Below are 18013 nucleotides of genomic sequence, written 5' to 3'. Positions count from 1 at the left end.
TGTCATAGAAGTGTCATAAGTATGACCAAAAAAAATTCGTTCGGCCCAAAATGTCACGGATGTGTCTTTTTTTGTAGTGGGTGTCCTTTCCCAGTGACAGCAGGGGCAGCAAGGCATCTATTGTATTGTTGCCATCGAGGATAAAAAGATGGGGTGTACATCATATTGCTTGAGTTTATCCCTCTACATCATGTCATCTTGCCTAATGCGTTACTCTGTTCTTATGAACTTAATACTCTAGATGCATGCAGGATAGCGGTCGATGTGTGGAGTAATAGTAGTAGATGCAGAATCGTTTCGGTCTACTTGTCACGGACGTGAGACTATCTTCTCTTTTTTGTCTTCTCCACAACCACCATTCTATTCCACATATAGTGCTATGTCCATGGCTCACGCTCATGTATTGCGTGAAAATTGAAAAAGTTTGAGACATCAAAAGTATAAAACAATTGCTTGGCTTGTCATCGGGGTTGTGCATGATTTAAATATTTTGTGTGATGAAGATAGAGCATAGCCAGACTATATGATTTTGTAGGGATAACTTTCTTTGGCCATGTTATTTTGAGAAGACATGATTGCTTTGTTAGTATGCTTGAAGTATTATTATTTTTATGTCAATATTAATCTTTTGTCTTGAATCTTTCGGATCTGGACATTCATGCCACAATAAAGAAAAATACATTGAGAATTATGCTAGGTAGCATTCCACATCAAAAATTCTGTTTTTATCATTTACCTAGTCGAGGACGAGCACGAATTAAGCTTGGGGATGCTTGATATGTCTCCAACGTATCTATAATTTTTTATTGTTCCATGCTATTATATTATCTGTTTTGGATCTTTAATGGGCTTTATTATGCACTTTTATATTATTTTTGGGACTAACCTATTAACCGAAGGCCCAGTGCAAATTGATGTTTTTTTTCCTATTTCAGTGTTTCGCAGAAAAGGAATATCAAACGGAATCCAAACGGAATGAAACCTTCGCGAGGATCGTTTTTGGAACAAATGCAATCCAGGAGACTTGGAGTGGACGTCAAGGAAGCAACGAGGCGGACACAAGGTAAGGAGGCGCGCCCAGGGGGTACACGCGCCCCAACCTCGTGGGCCCCTCGTGGCTCCACCGACCTACTTCTTTCGCCTATATATACTCATATACCCTGAAAACATCCAGGAGCACCACGGAACCCTATTTCCACCGCCGCAACCTTCTGTACCCGTGAGATCCCATCTTGGGGCCTTTTTCGGCGCTCCGCCGGAGGGGGAATCGATCACGGAGGGCTTCTACATCAACACCATAGCCTCTCCGATGATGTGTGAGTAGTTTATGACAGACCTTCGGGTCCATAGTTATTAGCTAGATGGCTTCTTCTCTCTCTTTGGATCTCAATACAAAGTTCTCCTCGATTCCCTTGGAGATCTATTCGATGTAATTCTTTTTGCGGTGTGTTTGTCGAGATCCGATGAATTGTGGGTTTATGATCAAGATTATCTATGAACTATATTTGATTCTTCTCTGAATTCTTATTATGCATGATTTAATATCTTTGCAAGTCTCTTCGAATTATCAGTTTGGTTTGGCCTTCTAGATTGATCTTTCTTGCAATGGGAGAAGTGCTTAGCTTTGGGTTCAATCTTGCGGTGTCCTTTCCCAGTGACAGCAGGGGCAGCAAGGCACGTATTGTATTGTTGCCATCGAGGATAAAAAGATGGGGTTTACATCATATTGCTTGAGTTTATCCCTCTACATCATGTCATCTTGCCTAATGCGTTACTCTGTTCTTATGAACTTAATACTCTAGATGCATGCTGGATAGCGGTCGATGTGTGGAGTAATAGTAGTAGATGCAGAATCGTTTCGGTCTACTTGTCACGGACATGATGCCTATATACATGATCATGCTTAGATATTCCCATAACTATGCGCTTTTCTATCAATTGCTCGACAGTGATTTGTTCACCCACCGTAGATTATGCTATCTTGAGAGAAGCCACTAGTGAAACCTATGGCCCCCGGGTCTATCTTCCATCATATTAATCTCCCGCCAACGTGCTATTTCTGTTGTCGTTTATTTTGCAATCTTTACTTTTCAATCTATACAACAAAGATACCAAAAATATTTATCTTATTATCTTTATCAGATCTCACTTTTGCAAGTGGCCGTGAAGGGACTGACAACCCCTTTATCGTGTTCGTTGCATGGTTCTTGATTGTTTGTGTAGGTACGAGGGACTTGTGTGTAGTCTCCTACTAGATTGATACCTTGGTTCTCAAAAACTGAGGGAAATACTTATGCTACTTTGCTGCATCACCCTTTCCTCTTCAAGGGAAAACCAACGCATGCTCAAGAGGTAGCAAGAAGGATTTCTAGCGCCGTTGCTTGGGAGATCTATGCACAAGTCAAGACATACCAAGTACCCATCACAAACTCTTCTCCCTTGCATTACATTATTTGCCATTTGCCTCTCGTTTTCCTCTCCCCCACTTCACCTTTGTCGTTTTATTCGCCCTCTTTTTCCGTTCGTCTCTTTTTGCTTACCTTTTGTGTGCTCGTTCTTTGTGCGATTTGTTGCCATCATGTCTGAAATTGGGGAGGTTATCATTGATAAGGATAGTGGTAATGACATGGAAAACTTTGATGCTTTTGATGATCCTCATGAAGATCCTACTATTTTACACACTAAAAAGTTTCGGATTGGTAGTGGTAACATTATTGGGAAAGGAGTTATTCAAGATTTCTTTACTTGTGCCGGTGCTTTGCCCACTATGGGAGGGTCAATTCTTCATAGAACTAGTAGTCTTGCGCTATATCTTTGCTCATAGTTGAACTTGAAAAACAATTTATGCATATGCATCCTTCCATACAAAGGATTTTCTTAGAATTTTCCAATACTGAGCATTCTTCTGTCAAACGCACAGCTACTATCTTTTTGGCACATGAGTTCAGATTTATTATGAAAGAAGCCAAGGAAATTTTTGCGCACTATAGGGTGGATGCCGGCCGTCCACCCATGGAGGCCTTTTTAAACAGGAAGATATAATGCGTTTACAATCTTTAGATCATGTTGCTTATAATGAAAACCTTAGAAAGAAGGTTCCTACCGATGTTCTAGTCAATAAAATTTCTGAGCTTAATGATAATTTTTCCATTCAGAACAACGGGCTAGGCTTTTCTGTTGAATAAAGTCTCATGACTTTTTGCCAAAAGAATTCTTATAACGATGAATTAGTTGTGCAATATAAGTGGCCAAAGGAGGAACCCATACCTCCCGAGCTTGATCTTGTGGACTTTTGTCCCATTAAATTTAGCCCTTTTGATTACTTTTGCTTGCCTCAAAGAAAACTTCCTACTGAACGTAGGGAATACGAGATGAGTTTTCGCGATTTGCCTTACCATTATTATGATAATACCTAGATCTATTCTTGTTTTTTATGCCTAGCTAGGGGCGTTAAACGATAGCGCTTGTTGGGAGGCAACCCAATTTTATTTTTGTTTCTTGCTTTTTGTTTCTGTTTAGTAATAAATAAATCATCTAGCTTCTGTTTAGATGTGTTTTTATGTTTTAATTAGTGTTTGTGCCAAGTAGAACCAATAGGATCTTCTTGGGTGATAGTTGTTTGATCTTGCTGAAAAAGACAGAAACTTTGCGCTCACGAAAATAATTGTTAAAATTCACTAGAACATGTTAAATTGCTAATTCTTTTTGCAGTAGATCAATATACAAATTATCCAGGTTTTCCAAGTTTTTCAGAATTTTGGGAGTTCCAGAAGTATTCGAACAAATCTGATTGCTACAGACTGTTCTGTTTTTGACAGATTCTGTTTTCCGTGTGTTGTTTGCTTATTTTGATGAATCTATGGCTAGTATCGGGGGGTATGAACCATAGAGAAGTTTGAATACAGTAGGTTTAACACCAATATAGATAAAGAATGAGTTCATTACAGTACCTTAAGGTGGTGATTTGTTTTCTTATACTAATGGAGCTCATGAGATTTTCTGTTGAGTTTTGTGTTGTGAAGTTTTCAAGTTTTGGGTAAAGATTTGATGGATTTTGGAACAAGGAGTGGGAAGAGCCTAAGATTGGGGATGCCCAAGGCACCCCAAGGTAAAATTCAAGGAAAACCAAAAGCCTAAGCTTCGGGATGCCCCGGAAGGCATCCCCTCTTTCGTCTTCGTCCATCGGTAACTTTACTTGAGGTTATATTTTCATTCACCACATGATATGTGTTTTGCTTGGAGCGTCTTGTATGATTTGAGTCTTTGCTTTTTAGTTTAACACAATCATCCTTGCTGTACACACCTTTTGTAGAGACACACATGAATCGGAATTTATTAGAATACTCTATGTGCTTCACTTATATCTTTTGAGCTAGATAATTTCGCTCTAGTGCTTCACTTATATCTTTCAGAGCACGGTGGTGGTTTTATTTTATAGAAATTATTGATCTCTCATGTTTCACTTATATTATTTTGAGAGTCTAATAGAACAGCATGGTAATTTGCTTTGGCTATAAAGTTAGTCCTAATATGATGAGCATCCAAGATGGGTATAATAAAAACTATCATATAAAGTGCATTGAATACTATGAGAAGTTTGATTATTTATGATTGTTTTGAGATATAAAGATGGTTATATTAGAGTCGTGCTAGTGGAGTAGTTATGAATTTGAGAAATACTTGTTCTAAAGTTTGTGATTCCCGTAGCATGCACGTATGATGAACTGTTATGTGATGAAGTCGGAGCATGATTTATTTATTGATTGTCTTCCTTATGAGTGGCGGTCGGGGACGAGCGATGGTCTTTTCCTACCAATCTATCTCCCTAGGAGCATGCGCGTAGTACTTCGTTTCGATAACTAATAGATTTTTGCAATAATTATGTGAGTTCTTTATGACTAATGTTGAGTCCATGGATTATACGCACTCTCACCCTTCCACCATTGCTAGCTTCTCTAATACCGCGCACCTTTCGCCGGTATCATACACCCACCATAGACCTTCCTCAAAACAGCCACCATACCTACCTATTATGGCATTTCCATAGCCATTCCGAGATATATTGCCATGCAACTTACCACCGTTCCGTTTATTATGACACGCTCCATCATTGTCATATTGCTTTGCATGATCATGTAGTTGACGTATTTGTGGCAAAGCCACCTTTATAATTCTTTCATACATGTCACTCTTGATTCATTGCACATCCCGGCACACCGCCAAAGGCATTCACATAGAGTCATATTTTTTTCTAAGTATTGAGTTGTAATTATCGAGTTGTAAGTAAATAAAAGTGTGATGATCATCATTATTAGAGCATTGTCCCAAGTGAGGAAAGGATGATGGAGACTATGATTACCCTACAAGTCGGGATGAGACTCCAGACGAAAAGAAAAAAAAAGAAAAAAAGAGGCCATAAAAAAGAGAAAAGGCCCAAACAAAAAAAAGAAAAAAAGAAAATGAGAGAAAAAGAGAGAAGGAACAATGTTACTATCCTTTTACCACACTTGTGCTTCAAAGTAGCACCATGATCTTCATGATAGAGAGTCTCATATGTTGTCACTTTCATTTACTAGTGGGAATTTTACATTATAGAACTTGGCTTGTATATTCCAATGATGGGCTCAAAATGCCCTAGGTCTTCGTGAGCAAGCGAGTTGGATGAACACCCACTTAGTTTCTTTTGTTGAGTTTTCATACACTTATAGCTCTAGTGCGTCCGTTGCATTGAAATCCCTACTCACTCACATTGATATCTATTAATGGGCATCTCCATAGCCCGTTGATACGCCTAGTTGATGTGAGACTATCTTCTCCTTTTTTGTCTTCTCCAGAACCACCATTCTATTCCACATATAGTGTTATGTCCATGGCTCACGCTCATGTATTGGGTGAAAATTGAAAAGTTTGAGAACATCAAAAGTATGAAACAATTGATTGGCTTGTCATCGGGGTTGTGCATGATTTAAATATTTTGTGTGATGAAGATAGAGCATAGCCAGACTATATGATTTTGTAGGGATAACTTTCTTTGGCCATGTTATTTTGAGAAGACATGATTGCTTTGTTAGTATGCTTGAAGTATTATTATTTTTATGTCAATATTAATCTTTTGTCTTGAATCTTTCGGATCTGAATATTCATGCCACAATAAAGAAAATTACATTGAGAATTATGATAGGTAGCATTCCACATCAAAAATTCTGTTTTTATCATTTACCTACTCGAGGACGAGCAGGAATTAAGCTTGGGGATGCTTGATACGTCTCCAACGTATCTATAATTTTTTTTATTGTTCCATGCTAATATATTATCTGTTTTGGATGTTTAATGGGCTTTATTATGCACTTTTGTATTATTTTTGGGACTAACCTATTAACCGAAGGCCCAGTGCAAATTGTTGGTTTTTTTTTCCTATTTCAGTGTTTCGCAGAAAAGGAATATCAAACGGATGAAACCTTCGCGAGGATCGTTTTTGGAACAAACGCAATCCAGGAGACTTGGAGTGAACGTCAAGGAAGCAACGAGGCGGCCACGAGGTAGAGAAGCGCGCCCCCACCCTCGTGGGCCCCTCGTGGCTCCACTGTCCTACTTCTTTCGCCTATATATACTCATATACCCTGAAAACATCCAGAAGCACCACGAAACCCTATTTCCACCGCCGCAACCTTCTGTACCCGTGAGATCCCATCTTGGGGCCTTTTCCGGCGCTCCGCCGGAGGGGGGATCAATCATGGAGGGCTTCTACATCAACACCATAGCCTCTCCGATGATGTGTGAGTAGTTTATCACAGACCTTCGGGTCGTTATTAGCTAGATGGCTTCTTCTCTCTCTTTGGATCTCAATACAAAGTTCTCCTCGATTATCTTGGAGATCTATTCGATGTAATTCTTTTTGCGGTGTGTTTGTCGAGATCCGATGAATTGTGGGTTTATGATCAAGATTATCTATGAACAATATTTGATTCTTCTCTGAATTCTTATTACGCATGATTTAATATCTTTGCAAGTCTCTTCGAATTATCAGTTTGGTTTGGCCTACTAGATTGATCTTTCTTGCAATGGGAGAAGTGCTTAGCTTTGGGTTCAATCTTGCGGTGTCCTTTCCCAGTGACAGCAGGGGCAGCAAGGCACATATTGTATTGTTGCCATCGAGGATAAAAAGATGGGGTTTACATCATATTGCTTGAGTTTATCCCTCTACATCATGTCATCTTGCCTAATGTGTTACTCTGTTCTTATGAACTTAATACTCTAGATGCATGCTGGATAGCGGTCGATGTGTAGAGTAATAGTAGTAGATGCAGAATCGTTTCGGTCTACTTGTCATGGACATGATGCCTATATACATGATCATGCCCAGATATTCCCATAACTATGCGCTTTTCTATCAATTGCTCGACAGTGATTTGTTCACCCACCGTAGATTATGCTATCTTGAGAGAAGCCACTAGTGAAACCTATGGCCCCCGGGTCTATCTTCCATCATATTAATCTCCCGCCAACGTGCTATTTCTGTTGTCGTTTATTTTGCAATCTTTACTTTTCAATCTATACAACAAAAATACCAAAAATATTTATATTATTATCTTTATCAGATCTCACTTTTGCAAGTGGCCATGAAGGGACTGACAACCCCTTTATCGCGTTGGTTGCATGGTTCCTGATTGTTTGTGCAGGTACGAGGGACTTGCGTGTAGTCTCCTACTGGATTGATACCTTGGTTCTAAAAAACTTAGGGAAATACTTACGCTACTTTGCTGCATCACCCTTTCCTCTTCAAGGGAAAACCAACGCATGCTCAAGAGGTAGTAGATACCAGGACGATCAAGGCCGACCAGAGAGGAGACAAAAATAACAGATCGGCTTGTCGAACAGTTCCATCAAGAGGAGATACTCTGGAGACAGCGTGCTCGTGTTGACTGGCTGATCCACGGTGATAAAAACACCTACTTCTTTCACCTGCGTGCTAGTAGGCGAAGAAGGAAAAATGAAATCAAAGCATTGCAGCGCCCTGATGGTACCTTGACAGAGAATGTGACGGAGATGGAGACCATGGCGACGTCCTTTTACAAAAATCTATACACTTCAGAAGGGGTAGCTAACATGGGGCCGGTCCTGGATACTATCCCACGCAAAGTTACTAATATAATGAATGATGCCTTGAACGCACCATACAAGGAGGAGGAGGTGAAAATAGCACTTTTCCAGATGTTCCTGACAAAGGCTCCAGGCCCAGATGGATACCCAGCCCATTTCATTCAGCGTCACTGGGAGGTGTGTGGTGATGATGTGACAAAGGCAGTTTTAAGAACTGTGGAGGGTACAGAATCAACAGCATGCATTAATAAAACAGTTCTGGTGTTAATACCAAAGGTAAAAAATCCCACCTTATTATCTCAGTTCGGACCGATTAGCCTCTGTAATGTGCTCTACAAAATTGCTTCAAAAGTGATTGCTAACCGTCTAAAAGTGATTTTGCCTGATATAATATCTGAAGAGCAGTCAGCTTTTGTTCCTGGAAGGTTAATAACTGATAACATTATCACAGCTTATGAGTGCCTCCATTTTATGAAGAGGAACAAAGCAAAGAAGCACCAGTCATTTGCACTCAAGCTCGACATGATGAAAGCCTATAACAGAGTCGAGTGGCCCTACCTGAGGGCGGTGATGATGAAAGTGGGCTTCACGGAAAGGTGGGTAAATATAGTTATGAACTTAGTCACTTCGGTCAAGTTCTCGGTGCTATTCAATGGAAATAAGCTGGCGGAGCCATCAAGAGGGATCAGACAAGGGGACCCAATCAGTCCATACTTGTTCTTGCTTGCAGCAGAGGGCCTGTCGTGCCTGTTAAAATCCAAGAGTGAGTCATCCAATCTGAGTGGTATACAAGTGGCACCTACGGCGCCCCGGGTAAGTCACTTGTTATTTGCTGATGACAACCTGCTGTTTTGTAAGGCAAATAGTGCTGGTGCTGAGGAGGTGAACCTGGTACTGAACAGTTATTGTGAAGCTTCAGGTCAACAGATTAACTTGGCGAAATCATCTATCTATTTCAGTAAGGGTGTTCCTGATAGCACTAGGGAAGTGATCAAAGATTCTCTCAATGTTCCAAATGAAACACTTAATGAGAAGTATCTAGGCATGCCATCTGACACAGGAAATTCAAAGAACGGGGCTTTCAAATATCTGAAGGACCGTCTGTGGAGCAAAGTGCAGGGTTGGCTAGAGAATACTATGTCAACAACGGGTAAACAGGTGCTGGTAAAGGCAGTGGCACAAGGTGTATCGATCTTCTCCATGTCTTGCTTCAAGTTACCAAGGGGTTTGTGTGAACACCTTAATATGCTCATAAGAAAATTCTGGTGGGGTTCGAAGGAAGGCAATAGAAAACCTCATTAGGTCTCCTGGAAGTTCATGACAGAGCCGAAAGGTATGGGGGGCCTCGGGTTTAAGGACTTCGAGCTCTTTAATTTATCTATGCTGGCGCGCCAAGCGTGGAGACTCCTTCAGAATCCTGAAACCCACAGTGCACATGTCCTGAAAAGCATCTATTTCCCAGACACAGATATATTGCGGGCAAATCTAGGTGGTCACCCTTGTCAGGTATGGCGAGCAATAGTCGAAGGCCGCGACGTACTAAAGCAAGGTATCATCCGACGCATAGGCAATGGTGAAACTACCAACATCTGGACAGACACTTGGATACCGAGGGACGAGATGTTGCGTCCGTACGGGTGCCGGGTGGTCAACCCACCAACTCGGGTGTCTGAGTTGATTGACAATACCAGTGCCACATGGGATGTTCAACGCGTCAACCAGGTATTCATGGCTATGGATGCTAAGATCATCTTAAGTATTCCATTATGTACATGCAACATTGATGATTTCTGGAGCTGGAACTTTGAGAGGAACGGTGTTTTCTCGATCAAGCCAGCATATCGTATGCTAGCGGAAACTAGGCGGCGTCGGGAGGCATGGCTGGAAAATACAGCAAGCTCATCAACGACATCAGTAGAAGAGGGATCGTGGAAAACCTTATGGAACACTAAGGTGCCGGGGGAAGTCAAAATGTTCCTGTGGTGATTATCACGGCAGTCCCTCCCAATAGAAGACGTTCGAGCTCATAGACATATGTCAGACAGTTCGGCTTGTGGGATGTGTGGAGTACTAGATTCATGGAGGCACTCTTTGCTAAACTGCACATCATCACGTTGTGTGTGGGCGTTGGTTGATGATGATCTTGCTCAAGCTCTGGTTGCTACTACCGAACCAAAAGCCAAGCAATGGCTATTCACGCTCATGGAATCCCTCTCGCATGATCAGTTTGTATTGCTAGCGGTTACTTTGTGGGCAATATGGACTGCCCGTCGGAAGGCAATTCACGAAGGGATCTTTCAAACTCCACAGGATACAACTGAATTTGTCAGGAGATTCATAGCGGAACTCGAGGTGCTGGAAAATAAGAAGGAGCCCACGGCGAGAGGTGTTCTAGCTGCTCATGTTAGGCCGCGAGCTCCACCAGCAGGTTGGTTTAAAATACACGTTGACGCCGGAGTCAGAACTGGGAGGGGAGGTTCAGCCGCTGCGGTCTGTAGGGATCAACAAGGCAACTATCCGGGGAGTTCATCGTTGGTTATTGCGGGTGTGGAGGACCCAGCTATCCTGAAGACTATTGCATGTCGAGAAGTGCTTGCCCTAGCTCAAGACCTCAACCTGAATAATTTGATCATCGCCTCTGACGCTAAGCAGGTGGTTAGTGACATCTCAAAATCACATATGGGCAGAAATGCTGCAATCATTCATGAGATTAGAAGTAGAGCTTCTTCCTTCGTTTGTAATTTTATTTTTGAAGGACGTGGGGCTAATAGAGACGCACACAACCTTGCCAAATATTCACTCTCGTTAGGTCCGGGGCGCCACGTCTGGTTAGGCCAACCCCAGGCCCCTACTTGTATCCCACGCTCTGTGGACTTTGATGAATAAATTGGTTTTACCCCCATAAAAAAATGTATACAAAAAACATCGATCACCGACAAAGAGGACATCACATCAATCACTGATTGATATATGAATGCTTGTATCTGTACTGATGTGTTAAAAAAATATTAATCATTGATTCTTCATTCTCATTTATTTCTTTTCTCTTTTTCCTCGGAAACTTCTTTCTTTCTTTTCAACTACACAACAAAGGAAGCTCATACATGCCTGCTTTTCCAAAAAAAAACTCATGCATACATAAAAGATCACATATGGTTTTCTGGTCCTTACAATCCTAATATATACCATCACAATCTTCTCCATGTTTCACATATGTTCAAATACACATAGTTCAGATGTGACATAAATCTTTTCTAAGAAAAATCAGCCCGACAAGGATATAAGTCGTTTTATCTTGGAATGGTCAAGACTCACGACTACATAACAATTCATCCTTGCATTCTGTTTAGGGTGATGAGGCCTAGTTTTGGGAGCTCACTTGGATGAAGTAGCCTGTGCCGACAACAGCCGGATCAAGACCAACGGTAGTGACGGAGTTGACCATCACCCAAGCAACTGAAAGGAGCCCGCCAACTATCGGTGGTAAGCTCATGACTCGCCATGGCGGCATACTCCACTAAGGAAGCCAAAGTCTACTACCTACTGTACACAAAAGGGGACCCACACCATCACTTCATCGACGGCGAGCCGGGAAGGAGTGGTGGGGGTCCCAGTAAAGGCCCTGGAGGAGATCGAAGAAGTGGTGTAGAGAGTTCAAGGAGAGCTCTCGTCATCAACTAGTTGATCTCAACAATATTTGGTTATACTTTTGATGCCATGAATGGAAGGAGACAAAAATCAAAGCTCACACTCCTAAATTTGGTAGTGTGAGTCATCATTTCCCTCGAAAAAGCAAGTCATCATGCTTACCTTTTATCTGCTCCCAAAATTATTTGTATTCCTACAAGCATTTTAGCGTAAATAAAGTCTCAAAGCGGTATTATACAATGTTTTCTACCGGTTAACTGTCACATGTACTTCAGATGTTTTCATTAGACCAGGATTAAGAACGAGTGTCAGGTCTGCTGCTGGGTGCAGCCCAGAACCTTCGCCCAGTCACTGCCCTAATAGACATATGCCTTTTTTACCTTCCATTTCCGATATATAAAAACATCGACCAAGGACAAAGAGGAGATCGCGTCCACCAACCGCTTTGACATTCTCCTTTCTTTTCTTTCTTTTCTTTTTCCTCGAAAACTCCTTTCTTTCTTTTCAACAACACAACACAGGCAGCTAATGCACGAATGCTTTAAAAAAAACTCATGCAAACAGAAAAAAATCGCACCTAGTTTCCTGGTCCTTATAGTACAATACTAACATATAGTCCCTCTGTTCCGAAATATAGGTCGTTTAACGATCTACAGTGCAAATTTTGCCAAGCTACGAATTTTCGTGACTTTCCCTTTCTACCCTCACCAGTCGCTCCCCACCAGCGCTCCCCGTCGCCGCTCTCTCCCCACTCGCCTCTCTCTCTCGTGCGCGACGCCGTCCTCCCCGTCACCGCCCTCTCCCAGTCGATGCTCCCTCTCCCCCCCTCTCGCCGGTATCTTGCTCTGCACCGCGGCCTAGCTCACCGCTCCCCACCACCCTGATTCATGTCGCACCGCTAATCCGCCTGCAGCAGCAGAGACACAAAGCTTCCATTTTTTATGCGCCGGCGACGCGCTGCTGGGCGAGGAGGAGCTGCATCCGCGTGCGCTGGTGCTAGATCTCAGTGCGCCGGCGCTCGATCTGCTTTGTGGAGAGGCGTGAAGGAGGCGCTGAAGCGGAGCCCGAGCGGCGCCGGCGCGGGCGTGAAGACGGCGGCATGAGGAGTTGGAGCCCGAGCGGGAGGAGTTGGAGCCGCATCTGGACGTCGCCGTGATGAGGAGCTGGAGCCTCATCTGGACGCCGCCATGAGCTGGACTTCCCCGACGACGCCGACGCCGACGCCGTGAGGTTTGTTGATGCTTGAGCTTGCTGTAATGAATGGATTCTTCTTGTACTTCAGCTTGACTGTACTCCAGAGGCTGGATGGATGATGGAGTAGGATTAGTTAGTGGATGCGTTAGTGAGGCTGGATGGAGTAGGATTAGTTAGTGGATCATACCCAGATTAGTTAGTGGATGCATTAGGAGTAAAATTCAGTAAGATGTGTACTGTCTCAAAATTTAAGAAGTCCACCTCTGAAATTCAGTAAGATTTGTACTGTACTCTGAACTCTGAAGCTAATGGATGGAGTATTTGAACTCTGAACTCTGAAATTTGTACTGTCTCAAAATTCAGTAAGATTTGTACTGTACTTGAGCTCTGAAATTCAGTAAGATTTGTACTGTCTCAAAATTCAGTATTTGTACTCGTTAAAGTATTGCAGTAGCTGATGCAAGCTGATTTAGGAGTACACCACTTAAAGTAAAGAATGTGCAAGTTTACTGTCAAGTTTCTGGAGTTCCTGTAGTAGCCCTACTGTCAATTTCCTGTTAACTTGCTACCCTTGTCAATTTCCTGGAGTTCCTGGAGTAGAGTAGTGCACTGCTCTTGTTTGAGTAATTAACTGAAACCTTTTCAGTTAATTAAAACTTGGTGTATACTGCTTGCTTGCATCAGTAGTGCACTACTCTTCTTGCTTGCACTTGTTTGCACTTGGAGCACGCGCACTGGTAGCTTCAGGTTCTCTCCTGGCCTTGGAGCCATGGGCTGTGAATATTAAGCATGAAACAGGGGTCTCCTTTCCTCTTAAGCAAAGTAAGTACTCCAGTGTGATGCAAATTGTTGGAGTATCTTTCTAAAATTTTGAAAAGGAATCAAGACCTACAGTTTTACCCCATTTGGCATTCTTTCTGTATACACACATTTGGCATTCTTCTACTCTTATCATATTGGCATATTTATATACTCCATTTTGGCATTTTGGCATTCTTCTGTATACACACATTCTGAATTTTGGCATTTGGGAGTATTGATATACAGTTTTACAGGGAGTATTTTGCACTGAAAATTCTGCCAAATTCAGTAGCAAGTCTGTACACCGTACAATAATTTGAACAAATACTGATGAAGTATCACTTGAATCATTGGCAACAAATATCTTGAATTACTCTTGTCTTGAATTATTGGCAGCAAATATTCCATCAGTACATCTATTGAACCACTGGAGTATCTCTGAATTGTGATACTGAGGGAGTGCTCTTGTCTTCAAATTATCAGTTCAAATTTAGTGATATCTATAAATTATACTCCATCAGTACTGTCAGATTCAGTTAACTTGTTCACATTATTTGTTGAATTATCGGCAGCAAACATCTCCTGAATCAAATGCAGGCAACAGCCGAGCCCAGCAACAGCTTGAGGAAGAGCCTCCACCTGGGCGTGCACGGGCCAGGAGGAGCTCCTGGACGTGGGAGAGGAGGAGCGCCTGGGCTGGAGGTGGAGGCGCCTAGACCTGGGCGCAGTCGCCGGAGGTGGGGGCGCCTGGACGGCTGGACCTAGGCGCATTCACCGGATGTGGGGGCAAGGTGAGGGCGGAGGTGGAGCTGGAGGGCGAGGGCGGAGCTGGAGGGCTGAAGGTAGAAGACGAAGCAGGATTCATGTTTAAACTGGGGGTAGTAGAGTCCTTTTGCACGATTTCACCTGGACGGAACAAGGTCGCCAGCGACCTATATTTCGGAACGGAGGGAGTACATCACAATTTTCTCCATGTTTCAAATCTACTGAAATAAACACAATTCACATGTCCAATAAATATATTCTAAGAAAATGTTTAAGTACGACGGGGATATAAATTGTTCTTTTTTGGAGTGGTCAAGATTCACGACTACATCACATTTCATTCTTGTGTTGTTGCCAGCAGAGAGAACCAAAGAAAAGGCTTAATAGTATTTTTGTTCTTTACTTTTTTGTCATAGTGCCACCGATACGAAGATTACAAGCCATTAATTTAATTAATACTACGATAACAAATCTTGCACCCAGGTAGATCGATCAAGCACGATGAATAATATAACTAGAGTGGCAATGAACTAATGGATCGGCGTCCATCCATGCATGCAATGGATCAATGGATAGTCTCACTCGGACTGATTAAGACACTCGGATTCGGACTCGGACTCGGACTCGGTATGGATCTTGTCTCCTTCTCCTCAGTACGGAAAGCCCATGTTCGGCCCGGGCCCCTGCTGCACCATCTCAACCCCCGCGGCTATTCCCGTGGGCGGCGGCATCTCCATCCCGGCGGACAACTCTGACATCGGAGACATCGCCATAAACATCTGCTGCATCTCTGCCTCCGTGGCGAACTCTAGCTGCGGCGACATCACTGTAACCATCTGCTGCATCTCCATCCCGGCGTCGAACATGGATGGCGAAGGAGTCGGCATAAGAATCTGCTGCATATCCATCCCGTAGGCCGAACCCAGTGGCGGAGGCATCTCCATTGGCATATGGTGCATATCCATTCCGGCAGCGAATCCCTGCATCGGAGGCATCGCCATATGCATCTGTTGCATCTCCATCCCAGTGTTGGCGCTGCTGCTGCTACCAAACTCAAAGGTACTGCCACCGAAGAGCTGCTGTAGCGGCGGCGCCCGCGCCTGGAGCATGCGGTGGATGTTCTGCTCATCCAGGAGCGCCTGGTTTGTGCGTTCTGAGACGGCAGCCCGCACCACCCTCAGCTCCGCGGCGAAGGCTATCATCTCCTCCTCCCCCATGTCGCATAGTTTGGGGTTGAGCCACATCGCAATCTGATCCCCCGCGGCGCGCTCCTTTGCCATGGCCTCCTCCACGCACTCTTTGCGCTCCTTCACCTCCTTCAGCAACATGCGCAACTCGCCATGCTGAAGGTGCAACTTCTTCAGCTCGTTATCGTTAGCGACGCTCAGGACTCCCGCACCGCCCCCTGACAGGAAGCGGTCAATGACGGCCTCGGCGGAGGGGTGGCCGAAGGAGAAGGCCTTGCCGCCGGGTGAGGAGGCGACGATGGCTACCTCAGCGCCGCACATCACCGCCATCTCGGTGGCTTTGATAAACAGACCTTGCCGCCGCTTGGAGAAGCACACCTGTCGGGCGCTCTCCTTCTCGATCCGCCGGATGGCAATCTTCTGCCGCCCATTGCCACCCTTCTGCTTTGGCGCCATTGCTCTCTCGTTGGCTGGCTCAGGGAAAGGAAGAGGAGAGGAGGTAGATTTGTGTCTGTCTACATCTCGGGGTTGTAGGTGCTTATATAGAAGCCGAGAGAAGAGGATGAGGATTGAGGAACGCTCGTCTAGGCTGGCCCGGGCATTAGAACAATTGACAACTCATGATTGGAAACGATGTATTATTCGGTATTCTCTGTCCATGAGCTGCCACGCGTATAGGCATAACTCGGCTAGTGCGCTCTAGTATTTAAATAATTTTTTATGGCTATGTTTCACTCCGCCCCGTGTTTTTATATTAGGTAAGGATTAAGAATTAGCGCCAAGAGATCTTTCTTGATCATGTTAGTTTTAGTAGGAAACGAATCGATGTTGGCCCACAAAAAGGATGACGTCTGTCGCACGCTGGCATGTTTGTTACACTTTTGATCTCGAGGCGGCGAAGACCATGACTCTCCGACAGTGTGCTCCTCCTCCACTATGACACCACACATTTGGTTCTCTTCACCGACCTAGATATACGACAGACGATCAATTCCTTCGTGAGGGTGAGTGTGTGGACGGGAGTGGCCTGATCCATTTTTCATGCCACTTTCCTCGGATTGGATCTTGATGTACACTTTTTAATTTCCATATCATATATATAAAAACATTGACCAATGACAAAGAGGTGATTGCACCGGTCGGTCGGCCGCTTTGACATTCTCCTGTTTTCCTCTGAAACTCCTTTTTTTGAACAAGACAACCTTGGCAACTCATACATGCATGCTTTCCTCAGAAAACACAATTTTTTTTTTGCATATGTAAGAAAATTGCATCTAATTTTTTGGTCCGTAAAATACTAATATATGTTGTCGTGGGATAGGACATATAGCACCTCTGTTGGTTGCATGTGTTGTTGCCTTTCCAATGTTCTGACACCCATTGCCTCGTGGTGTTCCCGCCTGGATCCAATTTTGGATGGTTGATATGACATCGTGGATTGGGAGTGGTCGAACAGCCTCCATTGCGACTGAAGGCTGACACCAAAAACACCACAGGCGGTACATACGCTTCAATTGCTAAATATAATATAAGTTCTTTAATCTCCTCAATGGCTAGTGCTCTCCCAGCAATAGCTCGCGAGAGGTACCCAGCATGACCCTTCATAGAGCGCGCTGACAACCGATGAAGACACACCGGACCCAGGGAGTAAGGATACTACATCGACCAGGCAACACCTCACGAGAGATACCCGGCATAACCTGACACAACACATGCAAAACAAAACCGAGCGAACCGGCCAGAACATCCACGTGAAACATCGTCGGGCAAGGACCCGGCCGTGATACGTCCATTTTACATCATGTTTTCTACTGATATTTATAATGTTTTTATCAATATAACACATTGTGATTCAATTCTATTGTCTTTTCTCCCTTAATTTGCAAAGATTTACACTAAGAGGGAGATTGCTGACAGCTGGAATTCTAGACCTGGAAAAGCTACATCACAGATATCTATTCTGCAGAACTCCAAATGACCTGAAATTTCACCGAGAATCTTTATAGAATATATAAAAAATATTGGAGCAAAGAAGTAACAGAGGGGATCACCAGTTGCCCACAAGGCAACAGGGCGCGGCCACCCCCCGGGCATGCCCTAATGCCTTGTGGGGCCCATAGCTGGCCTCCGGCCCTCGTCTTCTGCTATATGAAGAGTTTTGACCTAGAATAAAGAGAGAACTTTCAGGACGAAGCGCCGCCGTCTCAAGGTGGAACCTGGGTAGGAGCACTTTTGCTCTCCGACGGAGCGATTTCGCCGGGAGGGGGAAATCGAAACCATCGACATCACCAACGACACTCTCATCGTGGGAGGACCAA

At 43.7% G+C, this 18013-nt stretch overlaps 1 protein-coding gene across 1 annotated transcript; it reads right to left on the bottom strand.

Moving 5' to 3' along the window:
* Positions 1-14707: 14707 nt before the first annotated feature.
* On the bottom strand, positions 14708-16169 carry LOC123080460 (agamous-like MADS-box protein AGL23). Its single transcript, XM_044503388.1, has one exon. It carries the CDS (start codon positions 16149-16151, stop codon positions 15159-15161), a length of 993 nt encoding a protein of 330 aa, XP_044359323.1. The 5' UTR covers positions 16152-16169; the 3' UTR covers positions 14708-15158.
* Positions 16170-18013: the final 1844 nt, after the last annotated feature.

Source organism: Triticum aestivum, chromosome 3D (genome assembly GCF_018294505.1).
Source record: "Triticum aestivum cultivar Chinese Spring chromosome 3D, IWGSC CS RefSeq v2.1, whole genome shotgun sequence".
NCBI lineage: Eukaryota > Viridiplantae > Streptophyta > Magnoliopsida > Poales > Poaceae > Triticum > Triticum aestivum.
Note: the sequence above shows the minus strand (reverse complement) of the source record. Positions and strands in the feature narration are given on the sequence as shown.

Excerpts from the sequence above, each read along its gene's own strand:
- LOC123080460 (XM_044503388.1), bottom strand. The coding sequence starts at position 16,151 with ATGGCGCCAAAGCAGAAGGGTGGCAATGGGCGGCAGAAGATTGCCATC.